At 38.6% G+C, this 21,064-nt stretch overlaps 1 protein-coding gene across 8 annotated transcripts in view; it reads right to left on the bottom strand.

Moving 5' to 3' along the window:
* The window catches only part of LOC138422431 (zinc finger protein 26), a 63,787-nt gene that overhangs the window by 8,366 nt on the left and 34,357 nt on the right, over positions 1-21,064 (bottom strand). The window contains exons 1-5 of one of the 8 annotated variants that reach the window (XM_069557338.1): positions 19,141-19,395; positions 17,423-17,535; positions 15,545-15,647; positions 14,057-14,250; positions 4,002-4,190 (exon numbers count right to left, since the gene is read on the bottom strand). The exons of 1 other annotated variant lie outside the window; for it this stretch is intronic. In XM_069557338.1, the coding sequence (XP_069413439.1) occupies positions 4,002-4,055 (54 nt within the window). In that variant the 5' untranslated portion in view covers positions 4,056-4,190; positions 14,057-14,250; positions 15,545-15,647; positions 17,423-17,535; positions 19,141-19,395. Of the gene's footprint in view, positions 1-4,001; positions 4,191-14,056; positions 15,648-17,422; positions 17,539-19,140; positions 19,396-21,064 lie in introns of those variants that run through there. 6 more of the 8 variants (XM_069557340.1, XM_069557342.1, XM_069557337.1 and 3 more) reach the window with 6 other exon arrangements.

Here is a 21,064-nt window from a genome sequence, read left to right as displayed (position 1 = left end):
AAATGCATTTGAAATTAAAAGATGAGCAACTTAAAGTAATCACTTATATATACAGATTGCTATACAAAGACCTCATGGTAACCACAAATCAAAACATCTGTAATAATAGATATACATACTAGAAAAGAAAAAGGGATACAAGCCTAACATTAAAGAGAGTCATCTAATCACAAGAGAAGAGAACAAAAGACAGGAAAAAGGAGACCTACAGAAACAAATCCAGAACTTCTCTGTTACAAGACAAAAGAGGACACTATATAATGATTAAGGGATCAATCCAAGAAGAAGATATAATAATTATAAATACATATGCACCTAACATAGCACCTCAATGTATAATGCAAATGTTAACAGACATAAAGGGAGAAACTGACAGTAACACAATAATGTGCTGTGCTGCTGTGTTCAGTCACTTCAGTCATATCCAACTCTTTGCAACCCTATGGACTGTAGCCCACCATGCTCCTCTGTTCACTGGATTCTTTAGACAAGAATACTGGAGTGGGTTGCCATTTCGTTCTCCAGAGGATCTTCCTGATCTAGGGTTTGAACTTGCCATCTCCTGTGTCTCCTGCATTGCATGTGGATTCTTTACCGCTGGGCCACTGGTTTTATATATTACACCCACACACAAACACATAAAATAGGGGACTTTAACACTTCACTTACATCAATGGACAGATCATGTAGACTAAAGAATCAGTAAGGAAACACTGGCCTTAAAAAACGTATTAGACTAAACTGGTTAATATAAACATAGAGAACATTACACTCAAGACCAGCAGAATATACAATCTTTTCAAAAGCATATGGAACATTCTCCAGATCACTGCAAAACAAGCCTGCATAATTTTAAGAAAACTGAAATCATATCAAGCATCTTTTGCAACCACAACGTGGTTGAGGTTAGAAATCAACTGCAAGGAAAAAAAAAACTGCAAAAAACACAAGCACATGGAAGCTGTAATATGCCAGTGATTCAATGGACCACTGAACAAATCAAGGAGGAAAAAAAACCTAGAGACAAATGAAAATAAAAACATGATGACCCCAAACCTACGGGATGCAGCAAAAACAGTTCTAAGAGAGAAGTTTATAGTGATACAAGCTTACTTCAGAAAACAAGAAAAACCTCAAATAAACAAGCCAACCTTACATGTGAAGCAACTAAAGAAAGAAAAACAAAATCCAAAGTTAGTAGAAAGAAATCATACAGATCAGAAGAGAAATACCTGAAATAGGGATAAGGGAAGAAAAAACAAAAAAGGAAAAGATCAATGAAACTAAAAATTGGTTTTTTGAAGAGACAAAACTGACAAACCTTTAGCCAGACTCATCAGGAAAAAAGGGAGAGGGCCCAAATCAATAAACTCAGAAATGAAGTTACAACCAACACTACAGAAATAGAAAGGCTCATAAGAGACCACTACAAGTAACTATATACCAATAAAATGGTCAACTTGGAAGAAATGCAAGAAAAAGACATAAAAAAGGCAAAATGGTTGTCTGAGAAAGCCTTACAAATAGCTGAGAAAAGAAGAGAAGTGAAAGGCAAAGGAGAAAAGAAAAGATATACCCATCTGAATGCAGAGTTCTAAAGAATAGCAAGGAGAGATAAGAAAGCCTTCCTCAGTGATCAGTGCAAAGAAATAGAGGAAAACGATGGAATGGGAAAGACTGGAGATCTTTTCAAGAAAATTAGAGATACCAAGGGAACATTTCATGCAAAGATGGGCTCAATAAAGGACAGAAATGGTATGGACCTAATAGAAACAGAAGATATTAAGAAGAGGTGGCAAGAACATACAGAAGAACCATATAAAAAACATCTTCCTGACCCAGATAAACATGATGGTGTGATCACTCACAAAGAGCCAGACATCCTGAAATGTGAAGTCAAGTGGTCCTTAGGAAGCATCTCTACAAACAAAGCTAGGGGAGGTGATGGAATTCCAGTTGATGTATTTCAAATCCTGAAAGATGATGCTGTGAAAGTGCTACACTCAATATGCCAGCAAATTTGGAAAACTCAGCAGTGGCCACAGGACTGGAAAAGGTCAGTTTTCATTCCAATCCCCAAAAAGAGCAATGCCAAAGAATGCCCAAACTACTGCACAATTGCACTCATCTCACACGCTAGCAAAGTAATGGTCAAAATTCTCCAAGCCAGGCTTCAACAGTACGTGAACTGTAAAATTCAAAATGTTCAAGCTGGATTTAGAAAAGGCAGAGGAGCCAGAGATCAAATTGCCAACATCCGCTGGATCATGGAAAAAACAAGAGAGTTCCAGAAAAACATCTACTTTTGCTTTACTGACTATGCCAAAGCCTTTGACTGTGTAGATCACAACAAACTGTGCAAAATTCTTCAAGAGATGGGAATACCAGACCACCTTATCTGCATCCTGAGAAATCTGTATGCAGGTCAAGAACCAACAGTTAGAACCGGACATGGAACAACAGACTGGTTCCAAATTGGGAAAGGAGTATGTCAAGGCTGTATATTGTCACTCCGCTTATTTAACTTATATGCAGAGCACATCATGTGAAATGCTGGGCTGGATGAAGCACAAGCTGGAATCAAGATTGCCAGGAGAAATATCAATAACCTCAGGTATGCAGATGATACCATCCTTATGGCAGAAAGTTGACAGGAACTAAACAGCCTCTTGATAAAAGTGAACGAGGAGAGTGAACAAGTTGGCTTAAAACTCAACATTCAGAAAACCAGGATCATGGCATCTTGTCTCATCACTTCATGGCAAATAGATGGGGAAACAATGGAAAGAGTGACAGACTTTATTTTGGGGGTCTCCAAAATCACTGCAGATAGTGACTGCAGCCATGAAATTAAAAGATGCTTGTTCCTTGAAAAGCATCTTTTCAAGAAAAGCAATGACCAAGCTAGACAGCACATTAAAAAGCAGAGACATTACTTTTCCAACAAAGGTCCATCTAGTCAAAGCTACGGTTTTTCCAGTAATCATCTATATATGTGAGAGTTGGACTATAAAGAAAGCTGAGCACCAAAGAATTGATGCTTTTGAACTGTGATGTTGGAGAAGACTCATGAGTGTCCCTTGGACTGCAAGGAAATCAAGCCAGTCAATCCTAAAGGAAGTCAGTCCCGAATATTCATTGGAAGGACTGATGTTGAAGCTGAAGCTCAGTACTTTGGCCACCTGATGCAAAGAACTGACATTAGAAAAGAGCCTGATGCTGGAAAGATTGAAGGCAGGTGGAAAAGGGGACAACAGAGGATGTGATGGTTGGATGGCATTACCAACTTGATGGACTTGAGTTTGAGCAAGTTGCAGGAATTGGTGATGGACAGGGAAACCTGGCGTGCCGCAGTCCATGGGGATGCAAAGAGTCAGACACGACTGAGTGACTGAACTGAACTGGAAGAAATGGAAAAATTCTTAGCAAAGTATAATCTCTTAAGACTGAACCAGAAAGAAATAGAAGATATGAACAGATCAATTACCAGTAATGAGATTGAATTAGTAATTTAAAAACTACCAACAATAAAAGTCCAGAAGCAGATGACTTCACAGGTGAATTCTACCAAACATTTAAAGAGTTAATACTTATCCTTATGAAACTATTCCAAAACTTGCAGATGAACACTTCCAAACTCATTCTATGAGGCCATCATCACCCTGATACCTAAACCAGACAAAGGTATCACACACAAATAAAGAGAATTACAGGCTGATATCACTGATAAACATAGATGCAAAAATCCTCATAAAAATACTAGCAATGTGAATCCAACAATATAGTAAAAGGATGGATCATACACCATGATCAAAAGGAGTTTAACTCAGGGAGAGAAGGATTTTTCAGTATCTGCAAATCAAGCAACATGATATACCACATTAACAAACAATAGAATAAAAACCATATAATCATCTCAATAGATGCAAAAAAGGCTTTTGACAAAATTTAACACCCATTTATGATAAAAACTCCAAAAAGTAAGCATAGGGAAAACATACCTCAACACAATAAAGGCCATATATGACAAACACACAGCTACCATCATATTCCATGGTGAAAAGCTGAAAGTATCCCTTCTAAGATCAGGAACAAGACAAAGATGCCCACTCTTGCCACTTTTATTCAACAGTTTTGGAAGTCCTAGCCATGGCAATCAGAGAAGAAAAAGAAATAAAAGGAGTCCAAATCTGAAAAGAAGAAGTAAAATTATCAGTTTTCAGAAGATATAATACTATACATTGTTGTTTAGTTGCTCAGTCATATCTGACTCACTTGCAACCCCATGGACTATAGCCCACTAAGCTCCTCTGTCTGGGACCCCCTGGGATTTCCCAGCCAAGAATACTGGAGTGGGTTGCCATTTCCTTCTCCAGGGTATCTTCCCAACCCAGGGACTAAACCCTTGTCTACTGCCAAGTCTCCTGCAGTGCAGGCAGATTCTTCACTGCGGAGCCACTGGGGAAGTCCCTGATACTATACACAGAGAGTCCTAAAGATGCCACCAGAAAACTACTAGAACTCATCAATAAATTTGGTAGAGTTTCAGGATACAAAATAAATACACCAAAATCCATTGCATTTCTATATATGCAAGAATACACAGAAGAACTGTACAAAAAAGATCTTCATGACCTAGATAATCATGATGATGTGATCACTAATCTAGAGCCAGACATTTTGGAATGTGAAGTCAAGTGGGCCTTAGAAAGCATCACTACAAACAAAGCTAGTGGAGGTGATGGAATTCCAGTTGAGCTGTTTCAAATCCTGAAAGATGATGCTGTGAAAGTGCTGCACTCAATATGCCAGCAAATTGGGAAAACTCAGCAGTGGCCACAGGACTGGAAAAGGTCAGTTTTCATTCCAATGCCAAACAAAGGCAATGCCAAAGTATGCTCAAACTACCACACAATTGCACTCATCTCACATGCTAGTGAAGTAATGCTCAAAATTCTCCAAGCCAGGCTTCAGCAATACGTGAACCGTGAACTCCCTGAGGTTCAAGCTGGTTTTAGAAAAGGCAGAGGAACCAGAGATCAAATTGCTAACATCCGCTGGATCATGGAAAAAGCAAGAGAGTTCCAGAAAAACATCTATTTCTGCTTTATTGACTATGCCAGAGCCTTTGACTGTGTGGATCACAATAAACTGTGGAAAATTCTGAAAGAGATGGGAATACCAGACCACCTAACCTGCTTCTTGAGAAATCTGTATGCAGGTCAGGAAGCAACAGTTAGAACTGGACATGGAACAACAGACTGGTTCCAAATAGGAAAAGGAGTTCGTCAAGGCTGTATATTGTCACCCTGCTTATTTAACTTCTATGCAGAGTACATCATGAGAAATGCTGGACTGGAAGAAACACAAGCTGGAATCAAGATTGTTGGGAGAAATATCAATAACCTCAGATATGCAGATGACACCACCCTTATGGCAGAAAGTGAAGAGAAGCTAAAAAGCCTCTTGATGAAAGTGAAAGAGGAGAGTGAAAACCTTGGCTTAAAGCTCAACATTCAGAAAACGAAGATCATGGCATCTGGTCCCATCACTTCATGGGAAATAGATGCAGAAACAGTGGAAACAGTGTCAGACTTTATTTTTTGGGGCTCCAAAATCACTGCAGATGGTGACTGCAGCCATGAAATTAAAAGACGCTTACCCCTTGGAAGAAAAGTTATGACCAACCTAGATAGTATATTCAAAAGCAGAGACATTACTTTGCCAACAAAGGTCCGTCTAGTCAAGGCTATGGTTTTTCCAGTGGTCATGTATGGATGTGAGAGTTGGACTGTGAAGAAGGCTGAGCGCCGAAGAATTGTTGCTTTTGAACTGTGGTGCTGGAGAAGACTCTTGAGGGTCCCTTGGACTGCAAGGAGATCCAACCAGTCCATTCTGAAGGAGATCAACCCTGGGATTTCTTTGGAAGGAATGATGCTAAAGCTGAAGCTCCAGTACTTTGACCACCTCATGCGAGGAGTTGACTCATTGGAAAAGACTCTGATGCTGGGAGGGATTGGGGGCAAGAGAAGAAGGGACGACTGAGGATGAGATGGCTGGATGGCATCACGGACTCGATGGACCTGAGTCTGAGTGAACTCCGGGAGATGGTGATGGACAGGGAGGCCTGGCGTGCTGCGATTCATGGGGTTGCAAAGAGTCGGACACAACTGAGCGACTGAACTGAACTGAACTGAATAATGAAATATCAGAAAGAGAAATTAAGGAAACAATCCCATTTACCACTGCATCAAAAAGAATAAAATATCTAGAAATAAACTGATCTAAGGAGGCAAAAGACCTGTGCTCTGAAAACTACAAAATGCTGATGAAAAAAAAAGGTGATACAAATAGATGGAAAGATACACTATATTCTTGCATTGGAAGAATCAATATTGTTAAAATGACCATAATACTCAAGACAATCTACAGATTCAATGTAACCCCTATGAAATTAGGGCATTTTTTTCACAGAACTATTAATAAACAAATAGTATTAAAATATGTATAGAAACATAGAAGATCCCAAATAATCAGTAAAGAATCTTTAATAGAGCTGGATGAATCACACCCTCTGACTTCAGACTATACTACAAAGGTACAGTAATCAAAACATTATGGTACTGGCACAAAAGCAGACATATACATCAATGAAACTAGATAGAAAGCCTAGAAACATACCCACACACTAGGGTCAATTAATCTACAACAAAGTAGGGGAAAACATACAACAAAGAAAAGATAATCTTATCAATATGCAGTGCTAAGAAAACTGGGCAGTTACACGTAAATGAATGAAAGTAGAACCTTCTCTAACACCACATATGAAAATACACTCAAAATGGATTAAAGATCTAAATGTGAGACTGGATACTATAAAACTCCTTGAGGAAAACACAGGGAGAATACTTTTTGATATAAATCTCAAAAATAATTTTTTGGATCTGTCTCCTAGAGTAATGGAAATAAAGCAAAAATGAACAAATTGGATCTAATTAAACATAAAATCTTTTGCACAGCAAAGGAAACCAGAAACAACATTTAAAGACAACCTACAGAATGGAAGAAAATATTTGCAAATGATGTGACTGACAAGGTCTTAGTTTCCAAAATATACAAACAGCTCATAAAGCTCAATATCAAAAAAACAAACAATTCAATCAAAAAATGGGGCAGAAGACATTAGTAGACATTTTTCCAAAGAAGACATATAGATGGTCCAAAAGCACATGAAAAGATGTGCATCATCACTAATTATTAAAAAAGTGCAAATCAAAACTACAATAAGGTATCACCTCACAGCAGACAGAATGGCCATCATCAAAAAGTCTAAAAATAATAAATGCTGGAGAGGGCATGGATCAAATGGAACCCTCCTACACTGTTGGTTGGAATGTAAATTTGTGTAGTCACTCTGGAAAACAGTATGGAGGCTCCTTAAGAAACTAATTATAGAGTTACCACAGACTTGGCAATCTCACTCCTGGGCATATATCCAGAAAAGATTAAAACTCTTACTTGCAAAGATACATGTGCCTCTTAAGTTCACAGCAGCACTATTTACAATAGCCAAGACATAGAAGTGATCTCAGTGTCCACGAAAAAATGGATAAAGATATGGTATATATACACAGTGGAATACCAGTCATAAAAAAGAATGAAATCATGCCATTTGCAGCAACATGGATGGACCTAGAGATTATCATGCTGAGAAGTAAGTCAGATAGAGAAGGACGAATATTATATATCACTTATAAGTGGAATCTAAAAAAGTAATATAAATGAACTTATTTATTAAACAGAAACAAACTCACAAATATAGAAAACAAACTTATGGCTACTAAAAGGGTAAGGAGGGAAATGTGAAGGGATAAACTAGAAGTTTGGGATTAACATATACACACTACTATATATAAAATCCCATTGATAACCAATAAGGACCTGCACAGGGAGCTATATTCAGTATCTATAATACCCTATAATGAAAAAGAATCTGAAAAAGAATATATATATATATGCATATACATATAAACGCTATAACCTGAAAGTAACACAACATTGTAAAATCACCTATACTTTAATAAAATACTTATAAGTGATTGTTCATATTAGTACTACTTATAAAAATTTATTTATATAACAAATATACCAAAAAGTATAAATATTCCAAGTGTCCATCAAGTGGTGAATGGATAAATAAAAAATGATATATTCAATACAATGGAATACTATTCAACAATAAGAATGTGTTTCTGACATATACTAAAACATAGATGGACCTCAAAAATACTATGCTAATTGAAAGAAGCTAGAAACAAAAGATTATGCTTTTATAAAAATCAATTTATATGATATTTCCAAAGGGAAAACCTGTATAGACAGCAGGCAAATTAGTGGTTGCTTCAGGCTGGGGATGGGAGGAGAAACCGACTGCAAATGTCACAAAGATTCTCTTGGGATGATAGAACCCTTCTAATACTGGATTGTGATGATGGTTATATAATATAAAGTTGCTAAAAAAATTACTGAATTATACACTTGTCAGTGATGTCAGTGGATCCTACTGACATAGTTCAATAATGGTGTTAAAAAGATAATATTAATTTATGCCAACATACATGGCAACTTAGATAAAATAGATATATTTCTTGAAAGACAATGTACTCAAAAGTGACAGAAGAAAGAAGGTCTGAATTAGTCCTTTAACTATTACAGGAATTGACCCTCACAATTAAAAACCTTCCTTCAAAAAAACCACAAGTTTTAGCTGGCTTCAGAGGTGAATCCTTCCCAACATTCAAGGAATAAATAAAATGATCTCATATAAATTCTTTCAGAGAATAAACAGTACAAACTTCTCAATTCATTTTGTAAGGCCAGCAGACCTCTAATCCCAAATGAGACATGGACACAACAAAAGAACATTACAAGCTCTTAGAGAATCAAAATTCCTAACAAAGTGTTAGCAAATTGAATTTAGCCATGCAGAAAAGGGGCTTCCCTGGTGGCTCAGACGGTAAAAAATCTGCCTGCAACGCAAGAGACCTGGGTCTGATTCTTGGGTTGGGAAGACCTCCTGGAGAAGGGAATGGCTATCCACTTCAGCATTCTTGCCTGAAGAATCCCATGGACAGAGGAGCCTGGAGGGCTACCGTCCATGGGGTTGCAAAGAGTTGGACGCGACTGAGCAATTAACACACACACATGCATAAAAAGTATAATGCGGCCTGACCAAATGAAGTTTCTTTCAGTTATGTAAGATACTGATTCTGAAATCACTACTATATTAACAGAATAAAGGAGAAAAGCCATTGTCATTTCAAAATGCAGAAAAGGCATATTGTGAAAATCTGTTCATTGTAAAATACTATCAACAAACTAGAAATAGAAGGAAATTTAATCTGATAATCATAATCTATAAAATATGTACAGCTAGCATCATCAGTTCAGTTTAGTTCAGTCGCTCAGTCGTGTCTGACTTTTTGCGACCCCATGATCGCAGCACGCCAGGCCTCCTTGTCCATCACCAACTCCCGGAATTCACTCAGACTCACGTCCATCGAGTCAGTGATGCCATCTAGCCATCTCATCCTCTGTCGTCCCCTTCTCCTCCTGCCCCCATTAGAGACTTTTCCAATGAGTCAACTCTTCACATGAGGTGGCCAAAGTACTGGAGTTTCAGCTTCAGCATCATTCCCTCCAAAGAAATCCCAGGGCTGATCTCCTTCAGAATGGACTAGTTGGATCTCCTTGCAGTCCAAGGGACTCTCAAGAGTCTTCTCCAACACCACAGTTCAAAAGCATCAATTCTTTGGCACTCAGCTTTCTTCACAGTCCAATTCTCACATCCATACATGACCACAGGAAAAACCATAGGCTTGACTAGACGGACCTTTGTTGGCAAAGTAATGTCTCTGCTTTTCAATACGCTATCTAGGTTCATACTTAATGGTACAACACTGAGTGTTTGGTCTCTAAGGACTAGAATAGCACTGTCCAATAGAATTTCTTGTGACGACTGAAATGCTCATATCTATATCATCCAATATAGTCACTGGCAGTCACCAGTGTCTACTGAATATGTCAAAGGTGACTAGAATCTGACTTTTCTATTTTACTTAATTTTAATTAAACAGTATGTGAAGCTAATGGCTATAGGTTATATAACTGGTTTTTGTGCCGTTTTTGGGGATGGCAGGTTTCTGTGCTATTAGTGGTGGGTCCCTCCTGAGTATATGGAACAAAGTAACTCATGGTGGGCTGCTGGAGTCTCCAGGTGAGCACTGGCCATGCTGGAAGAACCAACCATTGGATTGGAGGGCTGCGGCTTTCAGAGAGATGCTATCAGTCCAATCTCCACGGAGCAGACAGGACTGGAGGCTGAGTTCCATCAAATGGCCAGGGATTTAATCAATCACACCTACATAGTGGACACCCAATAAAAACTCTGGATATTTCTGCCTCAGGTTAGCTTTCTGGCTGGTAAGCAGACACACGCCAGGAGGATGATGTATCCTGATTCCACGGGGAGAGGGCACAGCAGCTCTGTGTTTGGGACACTGCCAGACCTCACTCTGTGTCTCTTCATTTGGCTGGTCCTAACTTGTGTCCTTTGTAATAAAACTAGTTTTAGGTATAGCACTTTCCTAAGTTTTGTGAACTGTTCCATTGAACCTGAGGGGGTCATAGGAACCCCCACAAATTTGCAGCCAGTTGGACAGAAGTGTTGTGTGTGGCTTGAGGACTCTCGAACTTACAGCTATCAACTAAAGTGAAGGCACTCTTGTTGGGGATGATGCTCTCACCCTGCAGAGTCTGTGCTAACTCCAGGTGGCTGGTGTCAGAGGTGAGTGTCTGTGATGTGCTATGTAATGTACAGTGCAGGCCTGGGTGTTCCTAATGAGACAAGGGTGTTCCTAATGCCACCTCTAGTCCACAAAGTACTGCAGGAGGTCAGAACAATACAATGCGAGGAACAAGTATAAATATTGAAAACAACATGTAAAACTGTCATAGATGTCATGATTGCATAAAGAAAATCCAAAAGACCCTACAACAATTAGAATTAGTTCATTGTGGAAATTCTTTGATATCACATCAAAACTAATCAACTGGTCTCACAAAAATGAGCTGCAATGTAGAATCTTCATTCTACATTAAAGATGTGAACTTCTCACACCGTCACATTAAAATCTATTGTTTTATCTTGCTTCTTAAATGGATCATTTACTCATTAATGATTTTAAAAATCATGCATTGGCCATGTGGAAAACTGGTCTCCTGAGTTTAAATCTCACAAAAAATGGCTTTACCAGTTAATTTTATAAACATTTAATGCTGAAATAATTTCAATTTTATTAAACTCTTATATAACGTGGAAGCAACTTTTGATAAACTTTTTGACACTTGCATGATCTTGATAACAAAACTCAATAGGGATACCGCAAGAAGGGAAAAGCAAAGGCCAAGTTACACATGAACACTGATGTAAAAATCCTAAGCAATATCACCAAGCTACTATACTGAATAAAATATGAAGAAGAAAATATATCAAAAATAAGCTGGAGTTTATCCCCAAAATTCAAGGTTGATTTAATACTTTTAAAAAAATCATTGATATTTACTCTATTAATAGATTAAGGAAAAACATATTATCACCTCAGTAGATACAGATAAAACATATCTGTAAGCGGAAGAATGTACATCACAAGAGCTACAGATAACAGAAAAATCTAACAGCTTTAAAAAAGCACATTTATGTTTTTCAAAAAGAAGGACTAGATTTCATAAGGGAGAATATAAAAGTATGAAAAAGAACAAACAGATGAGACAACACACCAAAAATTGAAAAATAATCAACATTTATTTGTTATAGAAAGTCTTAGCAAACTAGGAAGTCAGTGGAATTTCTTTTTATTAAAAAAAAGTATTGCTGGTATTTTTATAAACATGGAAATCTAACCAAATCTAAAGAAAAATTATTAGTTAGTTTAAATGGGCTTATGAAGTTCCTGAATACCAAGCCAATATGCAGAAATCTAGTATATTTCCATGTTTTGGCCATACTTTTAAAATTATAACAAAATTTTACGATGACTAAATTTTAAGCTACCAATTGTAGGGCAGATGTACAAACTGAGCCTTGATGTATTTTGTGGTACTAGAGAACAGCATTCTAGTTAGTAAATAAGAAAAAATGTTACAAGGAGGATGTTATCATTCTGCAGCTCCTAATGAAATGATCCATACAAGCAGTGATCATTTAAAGCCATAGCAAGACAAAGAGGGACCTGTGGGCATCGTGCACCTCCTGAAAGAAGTACCACAACAACTTCTGAAGCATTCTTGCCAAGAAGTCACACTTGAACCTGATCAAACCTCAGTGTGGAACTTGCTATGATGATGGAAACATTCTTTACCTGTTCTACCCAGTTCGTGGCTGTCCAATCTGTGGCTACTAAGCACTTGAGAGGGAACAACCGTGACAAAGGGATTTAACTGAATTAACTTAAGTTCAGTCGTATGTGGCCAGTGGCTTCAGTATTGGACAGCACATCTCTGAATCTACCAATTTACAGGAAACACAAGTGACAACACACCAGTAACACCATGGGGATGCATTACCCACCACATCTCTTATTCAGAGCCTTCAGATAGTGAGAAACTACAGATCAATGGCCTGGCCTCTTCAACAAATGATTTGGATAGAAAAAAATACGCAGTACCAAAATTAAGAGACAGATCAACTGCACTGTATGAACTTCACTTGAGTCTGAGGCAAACAAATGACAACTTATGAATTTATGAGACTAATGGAAACTTGATAATGGCTGGATTTGATGATATTAAAGAGCTGCCTTCAGGGACTTCTCTGATGGTCCAGTGATTAAGAATCTGCTTTGCAATGCAGGGGACAAGGTTTGAGTCCTGGTTTGAGAACTAAGACTCGACATGCTGTGGAGTAACTAAGGCCATACACTGCAACTACTGAGCCCATGTGTCACAACCAGAAAGTCTGTGCACTGCAATGAAAGATCCTGAAAAGATGCAGGAAGAACCTGCGTGCCACAACTAAAACCCGACACAGCCAAGTAAATAAACTTTTTTTTTAAAGCTTTGAAAAAAATAAACTGAGGAAACGGAATGTATATTTCTTAAAAAAGAAGCAGCTGCCTTCATTGAAGAGGTTGCAAAAGCAATGAATCTCAGAAACAAATGAAAGTGACAGTGAAAGAAGCAAAACACAAATGAGCACGAAAACAGCAGACAAAACCAATTGCAGTGTTTGTGAATAAACGCTTAGCAGTAAAACTAAACAGACAAGCAAGGAAATGGTTACAGAAGCTAAAGTCATGATTCCCTCTGTCAGGAAGAAGCTGTGATTGGGAGGGGATGTTCAATTTCTTGAAATGAAGTGGTGGTTTCATGGGTATTCATTTGATAACACATTAAGCTGCACTTTAACATTTTATGAATTTTTCTCCATATGAATTCTGCTTCACAACTTAAGAGGCAAATAAATAAATAATTACAGTGATTAAGTTTGGCTTTGGCATACTACCTTTGGGTCACATTCCGTGGAAAACCATGAAAAATGGCTACAATACTCTTGTATTTATTACAATGTTTCCCCTGAGGACATTACCACTATATCATTTATTTAAAGGCTTCCCCAAGGAATGACCAATAAATACTTACTTTCCATGAAGAACTTTGCTTTTTCCTTTGGATAATACAATTCATATATTTATTACACTTGTTGAGAATTTGAGAAGTTTATAGCTCATTGAATAATTATGTTGGACACTAAGGCTTACAAAAATCAAAACTTTAAGAACTTCTCAAGGTCCTATAGTTATTGCATCACTGCTTTGATTTTGTCCCAGTTTGGGTCTTCCATTCGGAGGGTATCTTCCCCTGACTTCTTAACAATGTAATACAAGCAGTGATCATTGTCACTTGTCACAAGTTGTCACTTGTGTTTCCTTTTTCACTCAAGTCTTACATACCTCTTCTAATCCCCTGGAAAAATAATGAGGAATAAACACAAACTCACCTGTAACATGGTCATTTCTGCAGCCTGTTGTGAGATGATCAGCAAGTCTGAGGTTTGTTCAGTCCTGTGGCCTCTGCTTCTACCCTGAAGCTCTGGAGTGAGGTCTCTAACACCAGGAATGAATTTCTCTGCTGGGAATGTCTTTCTTGTCTCACACGAGCAGGCTTATTTGTGGGGAACCAGGATCTGTGAACCTGGGGACCAATGCACTTCAATTGGTATATTCATAGTGCACCTAAAATACCTTCCTTTCTTGCTAGGAAATAGGAATTTATAATCATCTAATGCCAGAGTGTGTTTTCTGTAACTGACACAGGACTACCAGGGACAGAAATAGAATGTGATACAAAAGAATGGCAGAAGTCTATGTCTCTGCACACAGATAAAGATTACTCAGCAGAAGTAATCCTAAAATCCAGTTAATGTCCACTGAGGACATTGAGAAACAGGTGCTGGGAAGGACAAGGCAGCTCTGTGTTAGACAGATAGACTTTTGGAAAGCTTATGTGATTTGTATTAAAACAGATCTGAGTTTTAATCAACTTTTTCCTTTTCCTGGCTTTGTGACTTTGGGTAAGAACAAATAGGAAACTAAGGTTTAAAATCTATAACATTCCTAATTTATGTCTGCCAATCATATCAATTTCTAAAAGAAGTATGTTAAATTCTCCTAATATTACAGATTGGTCAGTTTTTCCTTGTACTTCTGTTGATGTTTGGATTATATGCTTAAAGTTATGTTGTTTGATGCATAGAGAGTATATATTTCTGGAGAATTACTCTTTAGTCACTATGTAATGCCATGGGGATTCTGAGGAATAAATGAGATATTAAAGGGAAAGTGACTAGTTCCTGGCAATAACAATAGCTCTCACATCTGAGTGCTTTCAATATATAAGACAAAATACTAAGCACTTTATAACAACCCTCACAGACAACCCAAAAGGCATTTGACAAAAAAGCATTAAAATCTCCATTTTATAGAACAAAAAATGAAACTCAGAGTGTGGCAATGACTGCACAACTATTAAGTATCAGAAATGAATGCTATTTCTCTCTTTTGCTATGTTCAGGGTTGTTGTCGTTTAGTTGCTTAGTTGTGTCTGACTCTTTTTCAAACTCCATGGACTACAGCCCTCCAGGCTCCTCTGTCCGTTGGATTTCCCAGGCGAGAGTACTAGAGTAGGTTGCCATTTCCTTCTCCAGGGATCTTCCTGACCCAGGGGTCAAACCTGCATCTCCTCAATTGGCAGGTGGATTCTTTTATGACTGAACCATGGGAAGCCCTACATTCAAGATATTTACTTCCAAAATCAAAAAGTTATTTGTGTGTATTCATGTACACATATGTTCACACACTCACCATACATCCCAGAATTAGCTCTTATTTCCATGTACACATTCTGTCACCTTAGTTCCACAGAAGCACAAATGAAGAACAGCCTGCTCATCCCTATGTCACACTAAAGCAGCACTTCAAACACCAACCTCTTCCCTTTCATGTCTTCCTGTGATTCAGCCCTTGGTATCAACTCAGAAATATATATTGAAGTTCTTTCCAGTTACACAAGAAATGATTCCTTTATATACCCTAAATTGTGAAAATATATTCATTTTAGAACTGGAACGGGCACACATAAGACAAAAAGAGACATAATTATTATTACAGAAGTAAAATATGATGACAAAACTTATAAATGTATATAAACTAAATAAGAAAAATTTCTTTCTTGTGACCAAACATAACCACTCTTAAGAGGTGGTATAAACAGTCTGGATATTTTTAACAAAAATATAAGGTCACATTTAAAAACTGTTTTTGCTTTCTTCCCACTATGCAAACCATCTTTCCAGATCAACAGACATAGTACTGTAATATCAACAGCCTTCTTATTTAAACAAATAAAAATGTAGAAAAAAAATCTATGCATATCAGAAAAAAATACATAAAACATAGAATATACGTGACAAGAAATGTATACAGTTCATAGGCTAAAGCAAACTAAACCCACCAATGGGGACTATAAAAATAGACTTCCTCACACACAAATTGGTCTTTCTAGGACAGAAAGACTTCATAATTCAGCCCTGAATGATTTATATTTTTAGTCAATTCCAATCACAATCTCAAAAGAATTTTTTTTAACAAGCAATTCTAAAGTTCACCTGGGAGAAAAAAAGGTACAGGAACAGCTTTGGACATTTTGGGAAACACAAGATAATGAGTGTAAATAGGTCCATGTAATATTAACATATATTGTACAATTATATTTTAAAAAAGTATTTCATACTGTCTCCAGAAAAGATTTACAGCTAAATAAAGCATAACAGCCCAAATATGTAAATCTCTCATGCAATAAATGTGGCACTTCACACCCACAGTAAAACCTGATTACTTAATGAATAGGAGAAGTGATTAACACTTGAAAGGAAAAAAAGCCAGATGTCTATCTCATATATTACAACAAACTACAGTTGACCCTTGAACAATTTGAGGGTTAGGGACACTAATCCACCGTACCACCCATGCATTCAAAAATTCTCACATAATTAATTTTATAGTCAGCCCTCTATATCCAAGGTTCATATCTGCAGATTCAACCAACCTCTGATCATACAGTACTGTGGTATTTATTGAAAAAAAAAAAAACACAAAAACACTGCATATAAGTGGACCCATGCATTTCATACCCCTATTTTTCAAGGGTCAACTATCAGAGGAATCAGAACTTAAAATAATGAAAACCATGATGGTGTAATTTGGGAGAAAATGTCCCTATACATGCTACAAAGGCAAAAGTAAAAAAATTTTACTTAAAAGCCAATAGATTTAACCATTAAAAAATGTAATAACCTCTGTGTGGTTCAAGAAAAGTCAATCATAATACAAACATACACACATACCCCAGACAAGGAAGATACACCTCTAGTAAAAAAAATAGGTCATTTCCTTTGTGTTACACTTTCACTTTATTTCATGGAATAAAAATTAAGCAGACAGCCAAATTCACAATGTGATCTTTAAATTTCCTTTGTCAGAAACTACTTGGCAAAGTTTAGTTGGGTTTCAGCAAAAATTTATCAAGAGTAGAGAGAAGTGCTGAAATGAGGTATAAGAATCTGAGGTGGAAAAAGTGTGATAAGCCATCAGTGTGGTAGTTTTTAAAAACTTGATATTAATTGCTCAGCACAATAGATTCGACCTTATTTTCATTTAATTTAAACAAATGTTTTTGCAGGTTGGCTCTTAAGAGAGCTCTCCCTGAGTGCTCTTCCTCTTGACTTCCATGTGTTCCTTTAGCAAATGGAAGCCTACCCCTCTGCTATAAAATTTGACCCCTTTTAACTTCATGGGTTTGACTTTACCTCAGCAGTTTCCTGCATAGGACTGCAGTTCTCCCCATGACATGCGCACGTTCACCTGCAGGAAGAAGGGGCACCTTCATCATCATCCCACAGTTCCCACTCAGCATCAAGTCCTGTGGAATTACAAGGGAAAAAGAACACTGAAAAGTGACATTTACTCACACCTATCATGTGCCAGGCTTCCCTGGTGGCTCAGTGGTGAAGAACTTGCCTGCCAATGCAGGAGACACAGGTGGGATCCCTGTGTTGGGAAGATCCCCTAGAGAAGGAAATGGCAACCCACTCCAGTAATCTTGCCTAGGAAATCTTGAGGACAGAGAAGCCTTGCCCACCTGCAGTCCATGTGGTCCCAAAAGGGTCAGACACAATGTAGCAACTAAACAACTATGTGCCAGATGTTCTATACACCATGCTGTCTTTTTTGATGCATTCAGCATTCATTACAGAAGTAATACTGCACAAAAGTTCATGTGCCCCAAACAGATGATATATGCACGAATGGTAGATTGGGGCCACTGGTTCCAGGCAGTCTACCCCAGGGCCTGTGACCAAAGACCCACAACAGCTGTAGAAAGAGGGATGGGCAAATGTCTTGGGAGTCCCTGTTTATGTTCCCAGTACACGCACGATACAGTCCCCTGTCCAGAGACGATGGCAGCAAGGCAGACTAAGGAGAAAAAGAAGAGAAAGAAAAGATCTCAGGGGCAAGTTGAAAGAACTCCCCCAGAAAGGTCAAACTCCCCACTTGGGACAAAATATTTCAACTTAACATATTTGTGATAGATTGTAAGGGCTTTAAGCAGGATATGTAGCATATTTCCAATTTGTTTTTTTTTTTTCTTAAAGGGAACAAATTAGGTTGTTAACAATATACACACATTTATTGACTAAAAGATGTACAAAATGTTAGCGTAGCAGTGACTATTTCCTGTTGATTGGATCATGAATGATTTTCATTTGAACCTGTTTATCAATACACTCTAAACTGACGACAGTGAACATATTTTAAAATCCTTAACCCAAGAAAACAGGCAAGCAAAGTAGTTTCAGTCCAGCACCATGTGGCTGAAACAAACAGTAATGAATCGATAAGTAACCAATAAAATAATGTGTTTTAATGACTGCAAAAAGCTTCCAAGCTAGGGAAGAAAAGGTCATTTCTTGCCACTCCCTCGGTTTCAGATGAAAAGCCTGAGACTCAGAAATTGTGAGTTGACTGATTCAAGTGGCAGTTGTGGGTCAAAGTCAGAAACAAGGCTTGAGGCCAACGCTGTCCTCAGCTCATTAGCAACTGTCAAAGTTGTTTGGCTTTTTTGTTAGTAGAGACGCCTCGGAAAAAATCCTACTGATAAAAGCAGAGGCAAGCTGGGTGGAGCCGGGATGGAGGCGAATAATCGGGTCGCCCCGCGTACACTCCCAGGGTGCCCCTACGACTGGCCGTGTGTCCCTAAGGTCGCGCGTGGCCGGGCACGCGCGTGGGAGACACCACCTGTACGAGCCGGTCTGGAAGGAAACGTCAAGGCGCTCTGAGCACTGGCCGCAGCGGAGGAAGGGCCTCCCCCCACCGCTAGAACCCACCGGTGCCCACCGCAACCCAGCCACTGAGACCCAGGCCGAAATGCGGATGCCCACTTGCAGCCCTGGCACGACCCCCAACCCGGCCCCCGCGAGCCCTCTCAGCCCCCGCCGCCCGCTCCACAGGGATCCAGCCCCGGAACCTGCAAAAAACGCCTCGGACCACGGACGCGCCGGACGGGTACCGGGACCCAAGTGACCGCCCCGCCCCCGGGCTTTGCGCGACCCGGGCAGATCCGCGGGATTCCCGACGGCCTGGAGCCTAGCCGGGGAACAGCGCGCACGAGCACGCGGACACTCGCACAGTGGCCTCTCGCGTGGTAGCGAAAGACAAAGAGAGGGGCCAAGCCGGCTGCACAGGGTTGCGCGTGCGCCCGGGAAAGGCCCTGCCGAACTACACTTCCCAGGAGGCCCTGGGACACGCAGCGTCAGGCGTCGTTGGAACGCGGGTCGGTCTTGGAGAAAACAGAAAAATAATTCTAACACATTTATGGAAAACAGATAGTAAAGTACAAAAAAACCGCAGTTAATCTATAACTCAAGTGCAGTGGGGTAGGTTATAATTAAGTCACTATATTTTTTTTAAAAGAGAGTGAAAGGTAGGATGAAGAAAGTGCAGAGCCACCGACCCTTAAGGGATTGAGAATCCACTCTGTATTAATAAATTCTAAATTCTTTATGGTTCTCAAGGAGCAGATGTGTCAGATTTGATCCGAGAAACGAGAAAACCTGGACGTGAATAAAAATGAAGACAGTATCACGGAATCTTTGCCGAAAAGTATCCATCATTGTGTTTCCAATGAATTCTTTCAAACATCCAGTGATCAGAAAACTCTTATATTTAAATTGTTTTAGAGGAATTAGAAGAAGGAAAAGTTTCTATTTATTTAATAGCATAAAGGTACCAAAATGGACAAACTATGATTTAAAAGGAAGCACAGACAGAACTTGATTATTGCTGCCCATGCAAAAATACTGGGAAGTTATCAACAGATAATTTTTTGTAGGATATTTTGATAATATTTTGTAGAAATAGAAATATTTTCATAGACTAGAAACCAAGTGGATTCTATTCTAAAACTATAAGGGTAATCAGGGTATATATTAACATAAGTAAATAAGTTAAAGGGAAAAACTGATATTACCTCGATGAGATGAAAAAAATGTTTAACTGAAAGAATACATTATAGGTTTTAAAATATAAATTTAAAAAGTTGTTTCCTAATTTAGCCTGATTGAAAAAATATCCATTTCAACTATTAAACCACTATGCTGCTTAAAGGTGGAATATCATTAGGAGTTAGAAACAAGGGATCCATACTCAGGATTCAGATTTTTTTTAACCAGGCTAATACTGATAATTTCCAGGTGCTCCAGTGATTAGAACTCCTTGCTTCCACTGCAGGGAGCTCGGGTTTGATACCTGGTGGGGGAACTAACCAAGATCCCACAAGCCTGAGTGGCATGGCCAAAACAAAGCACCCCTTTCCTGGAAAAATAATTAAATCACTATAATTTAATTATTTTATTCACGGAAAAACTAAACATACTTAAAATGCAGAACACAAGTGAGTCCAAGTTCATGCTGGCAGCTGCATGACAGGGCAATAAATCCAGAGGTGAGTTGCTGGGGCAATGAATAGTGACTTTATTTGGAAGGTCAGCAGACAGAGAAGATGGTGAACTAGTGTCCCAAAGAACCATCTTGTTGTTGTTGTTCAGTGGCTAAATAATGTCTGACTCTGTGACCCCCATGGACTGTAAAGCACACCAGGCTTCCCTGTCCTTCACTATCTCCCGGGATTTGCTCAAACTCATGTCCATTGAGTTGGTGATGCTATCTAACCATCTCATTCTGTGCCGTCCTCTTCTCCTTTTGCCTTCAATCTTTCCCAGCATCAGTTTTGTTTTTGTTTTTCCAGTGAGTCAGCTCTTCTTATCAGGTAACCAAATTATTGGAGCTTCAGATTCAGCATCAGTCCTTCCAATGAATATTCAGGGTTCATTTCCTTTAGGATTGACTGGTTTGATCTCCTTGCAGTTCAAGGGACTCTCAAGAGTCTTCTC

The sequence above is a fragment of the Ovis canadensis genome, chromosome 17, assembly GCF_042477335.2.
Source record: "Ovis canadensis isolate MfBH-ARS-UI-01 breed Bighorn chromosome 17, ARS-UI_OviCan_v2, whole genome shotgun sequence".
Taxonomy (NCBI): Eukaryota; Metazoa; Chordata; class Mammalia; order Artiodactyla; family Bovidae; genus Ovis; species Ovis canadensis.
Note: the sequence above shows the minus strand (reverse complement) of the source record. Positions and strands in the feature narration are given on the sequence as shown.